Source organism: Paramacrobiotus metropolitanus, unplaced genomic scaffold, assembly GCF_019649055.1.
Source record: "Paramacrobiotus metropolitanus isolate TYO unplaced genomic scaffold, Prichtersi_v1.0 Parri_scaffold0000156, whole genome shotgun sequence".
NCBI lineage: Eukaryota > Metazoa > Tardigrada > Eutardigrada > Parachela > Macrobiotidae > Paramacrobiotus > Paramacrobiotus metropolitanus.
This window is the reverse complement of record NW_026570376.1, coordinates 206,517-214,049: the sequence shown is the minus strand read 5'-3', so window position 1 is coordinate 214,049 and position 7,533 is coordinate 206,517. Positions and strand designations below refer to the sequence as shown.

The following is a 7,533-nucleotide window of genomic DNA, read 5'->3' as shown; positions in this document are numbered from 1 at the left end:
CTTGACGAGCCACCGCATCACGCTGCTGACGATTGGCGATTTCTTTAAACAGACCAATAAAAACAGGATTGAGATAGAGATATTGGCCTCGCAATTCAAGAGCGATAGCTGTAGGAAGCATCTGAGTAAATGCACATAAGTCAAAACGGTTAATCAAAGCTCCGTCACGGAATAAAAAGCGCGACAAATATAGACGTGGATAAAAAAGATGAAAGCGATTTAGTCCAGAAAAATAGGCTTCAGATATAGCCAGCTCACCATTCTTGTTTGCGACAGCCATTCTTGGAAATGCGCCGGAATGCGCTCGTTTGCGAGCCGTCTGCTTGGTCTTGAAGACCGGCCGCGGTGCATCCGGGTTATAGGGCGCGTATAAAATTCCGCCTTTACGCAGATGCACCTCATCTCGCTTTGCTCGCACAGACGGAGTTTCAGAAGATGATGGCTCCTCTTCAGTCAAATCAGGAGTGCCCAACTGTCTCTCCGCCTGCGTCTGCAATTTCTTGGGTGACGGCTGACGAATCTCAACGTCTGGACTGGTAGGGAATGATCCCCGACGGGCACGGCGGCGAACCACAGCAGCATTGCGTCGCAGGATCGTTCGTCGCCGTTGTGCGTCATATCGGCGCTGTAAAGCATGCAATATCGCATCTGTCCGATTCATTGAAGGGTGCTGGACCACTGCTGCACTTACACTTCCAGATGGAGCAGGGGATTGTGCAGAGAACACTGGCTGAGCCGAAGTTCGGCGAGAAACTCGAGACCGAGTGACACGCGATGAAGAACGGGCTTCATCGCTGTCCGGAGAATAACCAAAACTCAGTCCCGCTGTTGCACGACTCGGGCGCGGTGTTCGCGATGCAGTCTTCCGCGCAGTTGCTTTCTTTGCGGGAGGCGACATCCTCAAGGCGTAGAAATGATAAATCGTACGAGACGAGAAGAACAAAACAAAATAAGCGAATGCCAGCTGATGTAGAAAAATGAAGGGATGGAGTGCAGAGAAAAAGCACAACAGACCATCAGCACTGGCACCGACACTGGAAGTACTCAAATACCGCAAACTGCCCCCGAAGCGGTTGACAGGCGACAGACTGAATTTTTGGATTTCCTAAAATTGAAAGTACTTCACACAATGGAACAAAAGGACCAATCTTTTCCGGAAAAAATGGACAATTTTAAAGCGTTGCAGATAGTTTTTAATAATTATACACTTGATGCTCAAATGAACGACAGCCGTCACAAGACGAAGAAGCGAAACACGCGGCTGGGTTACATTTAAAACACAGACCGGAAACCACACAGTTTCCGAGCACACTGTCAAGTCAAGGCGGTTGACAGGCGACAAAATACCGGTACATCGCACGAGAAATATCAGCTGTTCTTTATTAATAGAGAAAGTGAAGAACCCAACAATATTTATCTTTTTGTGGTGACGGGATTTTTCTGTTTCTCATTTACTAGCGCATTTTGTTTTCTCTTATTGCATTTAATTCAATAATTTTTACTAATCATTATGTCAAGACAGCCTGTAGGACCAGCTGGAGAGCCTCTACCATCGCCCGAAACGGACGCGATTGCCCACTACGAATACTGGAAGGGACGGACTCGCGAATCAGTTCAGTTTGCCATGGCAGAGCCTCTACAGCCAAACGAAACCATCCGAAGCCGTCGACAATTGGCGATGCATACGGCAGCCCACGCGTGCATTCTTGAGGCTGACATTACGGGATATTATGTGGACATGTCATCTATCAAGAAATTCATTGTGGAAATGCACGATGATTTCACGGAAGAACGAGTGGATTTCTTCCTCGGCGACGCTATTAATGCTGGAGTCTTGCTCAAGAAGATGAGCCGCGATGGACGTTTCGTGCTCGAAGTGGCCGAGGAAGTAAAGAATAACCGCGATCCAGAGACGAAGGTAATCGACACAACTAGCAAGTTTCGTCGAATGATTCGAGTAATCCTCTACCACGGCCGATATGCCATGTCACGCACCGAAATCCAACACTGGATCTGGACGTTCGACATACATCTGCAGGACGTAGACTACTGGCTGGAGCGCGGGCTGCGCCAACTGGTTAAAAAGAAACATGTCGTCGTCGTCTACGGAAATCTTTTCGTGGATAGTTGCATCGACCTGTGGCTACGAAGCATCCGAGGCTGCTGTCTCTGCACCACTCTAGCCCAAACTATCAGTAAGTACTAAGCAGTTTCGATTTCCCGTAATAAAGTCAGGAAAATGTAATGTAGGTGCTTGGTTATATTAATTTATATACATTTGCGCGTTAAAGGAGGCTAACCATGCTACATACTGCAATTTATCGTACTTTCCGTAGCCTAATTAAAACGACGTATTTTGCAGATATCAAGATGGGCACGATGAAGGTTATCGTAAACGGCAAGGAGACCGAACAGCACGTTGCCGATTGCAGCTTTGGCCATGTGGGGCAAGACGCAGATTTAGTTGTGGATGGGGTTATGGAACGGCTAGAGGCAATCGAGCCCGGGAAGAACAACATCACCAACGTAAATCTGGTAATCCGGGCAAGCAAAGATGGACGCATTGAGCGAGAACCAATTATCACGCTCACTCAGCTGAAAGCTACGGGCGGCCGTCCTAAATACGTTCCCCGATCGAAAAATACGGATACCGAAAAGAAAAGCCAGAAGATGAAGGAGAAGGCTGAACAACCTGGCGCTGAAGTGAGCGCTGCAGAACCAGATGCTATCAAAAAGCCAGACGCAATCGACAAGTTACTGGAACAGGTTGAACGCGAAAAGGATATCATGGATAACTGCAAGGCGCTGGTAAATACGCTGAAGGCTCGAGCGACGATGGATGCTAAACATATCGCATATATCCGTGAGGCGCTGGAACAATGTCTTGCGAACTTGAAAACTGCGAAGGAGAATCTGGATCTGGACTAAACAGCAGTTGTAACATATCTGATAATTTCCGGCGGCTGTCTGATAATTTTGTTCTAAAATTCGGCCGACTGTTATTTCTTCCGTTTAATCTCACTCTTGTTGGTTTAATAATTCTCATTCATACAGATTCTCGTATAGTCGTTAATTATGCTGGTCGGACAGATCTTAATTTGAGATTAATTTTGGATTTATGTAAGGCTTTAAATAATCGGAATAAAATCAGTGTAGGAGAATACGCAGTCGCGGCTGCAGTCAATTCCGATATAGAATGGCCAATTAACAAGGTAAAATCAAATTTCACACCCGTAAGCGTGAATCAAACGCTAAAAACAATTTTAATATTCCATTCTGGGAATAAAGTTACAGAAGCCACCAAAGAAAGGAAAAAAGAATGGAGAGAAACTCGTAAAGCTTGCAAAATTTGTATTCACGCAGGATTGAACCTTGCATCTAGGTGGACAACTAAATCCTGCTCTTGCCCATACGCTAGCATGGCTATACCACATTTCACTTTTAATTTGGCAATCACTAGAGGCGCTGTACTACGAAAATTCACAATATAATAAAAATTCACCACTGAAGCAGCTGATAAGTGTTAAGATTTCACCGTCACCGTGGCTAAAAGATTCATTCCGTCAACGGCAATATTTTCACAATAACAGTAATAAATTCACAAAAGCAAAAAAGATAAGGTTTCAGAAAATGCACATTAATTGTAGGGGACTCGAACCCGCAACCTTCATTGCACCTGTTGTTGTGGTTCAACAGTTCAGTGCACTACGCCACTACAATCTGCGGAGTTAAACTTTAACTTCGCTCACCGGGAGTGAACGAAAAATTAGCGATCTCAACGCCAACATAATGCTGCATATTGATTTAAAAATATAAAACCGAAAAAGAAGGTTTTAAATTAAACGGATTAACTTTTAGGATTTGAACTCTAGACTTGCGAGAAGCGGGTCGGTATGGATTCTTAGTCTAGCCACTACGCCACAAGGTGCTCTACGCTAAAGCCAAGTTAGATTCAACACCGGAAGCGCCATGTCGTGTATAATTAACCTGACTGCAATAAGGCACTAAACCATTAACCCTTCGGCGTAATTTCATCCCACAAAAGTACGAAAATATAGGGCAGAAAAAGGTAGTTTTCCACATGCAGCATGCAACCCTGAGATTAAGACCGGCCGTTAAGGAGGTAGTACATGAGGCGAATGGCCATCATTCATAGCCACTGAACTACGAAGTCATTCGAATACAGACAAACAGACGGCCAAGTGCAATGTTAACCATTGAGTGTGCATACAATTTTACGCCCAGCTCTTTGAGTTTAATTCTAATATTTCTGGGAACTATTGTCAATACTTTTCCCAAGACGACAACAAGAATATAAAACGAAAAAAAGGTAAGTTTCTCAAAATTGCAAATTAGCTGTAAGGGACTTGAACCCGCAACCGTTTCATTTCCCCGTTGCTGTAGTTCAACGGTGCAAAGCACTATACTACGCTGTTCTACGACAGTAACTTTGGAATTCGCTCGTCGGAGAAGAACGTAAAATTACAACGGTCAATAGCAATGCATATTCGATGTCATTATAACAAAATAAAATCCAAAAAAGAAGGTTTTAAGAAATGTGCATTACTTGTAAGGGTTTCGAACCCAAGGCCCTAAATTGACCGAGTCGTAGCGGGGACAAGGCGGACAACCACTACACTACGACGTCTCATGAAGAAGGAAGAAAATCTGAACGGTAAGGGTTGTACAACTGTGTGCCGCTCGTTGGAAACTAATAAGGAATTAACAGTATCACACCGAATGTGTAAGTACAACCAAGTGCAAAAATTTAGGCACGAAAAAGAAGGTTTTAAGAAAACGCTTTTTGATTTTTTGGGATTGGAACCCAGGACCAGCAACAGGTAAACGGATTCGCCTGGTATTGTCCACTTTACTGGACCACTCGACTACAAGAGTCATTGACAAAAATAATACTAATAACACAGCTTGCAGTGTTCATTTTGACACCTCTCAACAGCGATTCACCCAATATTCCCCATGTTAAGTCCCGCTAAATAAAATATAACGATTCATGAGATAAAAACCAAAAAGAGGGACATTTACAAAATCGCGTTTTAATGTAGACTAGAACCTCCAATGACGAAGCAACGGAAGGCACTACTATACTAGCGGGGTCGCTCTACGCAAAATCCTATTGAACGGAAGCGCCGAAGGCGTACACTGACAACAATCCATAGTGAATGTGCCTGTGGCCTACCCACCGAAGTGACCAGCTACTTGCAACCAACACAATGTCCCAACGGAAGTGTAGTCTCGTGCGGTCGTGCGCTACGCTGTTCAGCATTTACCAACAACAGCACAGACGGTGACTACATAGACTTTATTGAACTCGCAACTCACACAGTAAGTAAACAACAAGAACGCCTTGCGGGACGAAACGCAAAAACCATAATGTACCAGCTAAAGAGTGTACAACCCGTGTGGCAAAACACAATCTAAATAAAGGGGAAAACTAACCGTAAACCATAAAAATACAAGATAAAACGATACACTAAATCTACAATATGAGATCTCAGAAGAGACATGAGCGTACGAATAAAAAGATGAAGGCAAGGGAGATCATACGAGTAAAGCACGGTTTCAAGCATTTCGCACAAAATACCAGACATTCTAACAATAGTGGGCAAAATCAGCCTGCATAAATCCACCCAATGATGCGACATCAAGGAGTCTTCGGGGGAAGCTTAGACACTGCCTCCTTGACAGCGATTCTGCCACGCTCAAAACGTTGCTGAGCTTCAGTACGTTCGGCCATCTTCTGAGCGACTATCTCCGTCCATGCGGTAACACGGTTCTCCAGCGCCTGCTTGGCCGCTTTCTTCCTCTCGCTTGCCGGAGGAGTCATGATGATGCGAACGATTGGGAGCAAATCACGAATTCCGCAAATAAGGCTTAAAGCAGCAGAGTTAGCGGAATTAGATCACAGTAATAGTAAATAATTAAATTTAAATAAAAACTCATACTGGGATACATTCAGGATAGGAGTTTGACAGCCGCCCACGCTGGCGACCGCATACTTCGTAACCAGCGAAGTCCATTAACACACGGCCTATGGCAGAGCGTGTATATTGCAACAACACTTCTTACCACCGTCAGCGATTTCGCTAGAGTGTGTATATTAAACGAATATACGCTCGACAATTTACCGCTTTCAACACGCAAAATCCTAACTTCCACAGGTTTTTAATTCGTTTTTACAAAATACTTAAAGCCTATAAAATTACGGATCATTCCATCAGTACAAAATTCATGGAAAACAGAGCCATAACGATGGGCTCGATCACAACTGGAGGAATAGCAAGACAACTAGCAAGACAACGCTCATTTAAACATTCAAAACGCGGCAGCTGTAAAATTATACTGGATTAAGCGTGCCACACTGAGACATCATAAAGAAAGAACGCAGAAAAGGCAGAGAACAGCACGAGATTTAAACAAAAGAGCCATCAAATCATCTGGCGTGCTTTAAAAATACAAACGGCCGATCGGCAAAAATCCTCACTTCCAATAGTTGTGGGGAATGCCACGCAGAGAGTGACGCTGCACAACGATGTGCTTACGCTTCTTCTTGGGCGTCCGGTCAGGACCGAGGTCTTCATCCACCCACAGCATATCCGCAGGCGAGGTTTTGACTGGATCCGGAAAATCCAGCTTGTGCTCTGCCCACCAGTCATCCAAATCTGAATCTGGCTCTTTCCAATCTTCAAGATTGCCAGATCCCCAGATATTTGGAACAGGCTCGTCATCATCCAAGGTGTACAAAATACGGCCACACGAACCCGGGCCATTATTCTCGCAGTCAACACAACAGAGTTCCTCCTCCATCACGCGCTTGTTGTGTTCTACCATGCGCTGATGGCGCTCGCGTGGGGTTTCCGGCGGGTTGAATAAGGATGGCAAGCCAAATTCCTTACGAAGCCGTTCAGATGCTTCACGTAGGACAGGAGTGTCGGGATACAGAATGAAACCGATCTTCAAGTAATACATCTGCATTTCCGACGCACGAACTTTCTCGATCTCTAAAGCCACCTGAGCCTCAAAATCCATTGGCTCGGGTTCTGTAAAATTCAAGGCCATAATTTCGGAATTAGAGAGTTTACAAAGCTCCGAAATAGAAATATACGGGCCGTCCAAAGAACGCCAAAAGTACACAAACTCGGAAATGTGTTCCTGGTTCGCCAGAACATACGCAACGGAATCAGAAAATGTGACGAACTTACGGCGCTTCTTCTCATCTTGCTCAGCACAAATCATACGCCCGCGCTCGGATTTATAAAATTCCATCTCCATTTTAAAAGAAAAGTAGGGATTTAAACGGAAAAGAATGTGAATGAGAAAAGACGAGAGAGCTGCAGATCCAAACATGAAAACTGCTGACACACTGCAGCTGTGCAGACCAGAAACAGCTGTGTGCACTCAAACTGCGACTGCCCTAACATTTGGCTACGTTCGGGCGGTTGACATGCCCAGAGTACTCTACACATTCTAACATGAAATCTAGGATCTTTCTTGAGATTTTTTAGAGTTTTCGTG

At 44.6% G+C, this 7,533-nt stretch overlaps 1 protein-coding gene across 1 annotated transcript; it reads right to left on the bottom strand.

Annotated features, from left to right (window-relative positions):
* Positions 1–6,366: 6,366 nt before the first annotated feature.
* Positions 6,367–7,290, bottom strand: LOC129599859 (uncharacterized). Its single transcript, XM_055498200.1, has 2 exons — positions 7,221–7,290; positions 6,367–7,058 (listed from the first exon to the last, which is right to left on the bottom strand). Exons 1-2 carry the CDS (start codon positions 7,288–7,290, stop codon positions 6,499–6,501), a joined length of 630 nt encoding a protein of 209 aa, XP_055354175.1. The 3' UTR covers positions 6,367–6,498.
* Positions 7,291–7,533: the final 243 nt, after the last annotated feature.

Bases quoted from the DNA above. Each gene is read 5' to 3' on its own strand.
- LOC129599859 (XM_055498200.1), bottom strand. From the start codon at position 7,290: ATGGAGATGGAATTTTATAAATCCGAGCGCGGGCGTATGATTTGTGCT. The intron at 7,059-7,220 runs GTAAGTTCGTCA...TGAATTTTACAG, and splicing joins GCAAGATGAGAAGAAGCGCC to AACCCGAGCCAATGGATTTT.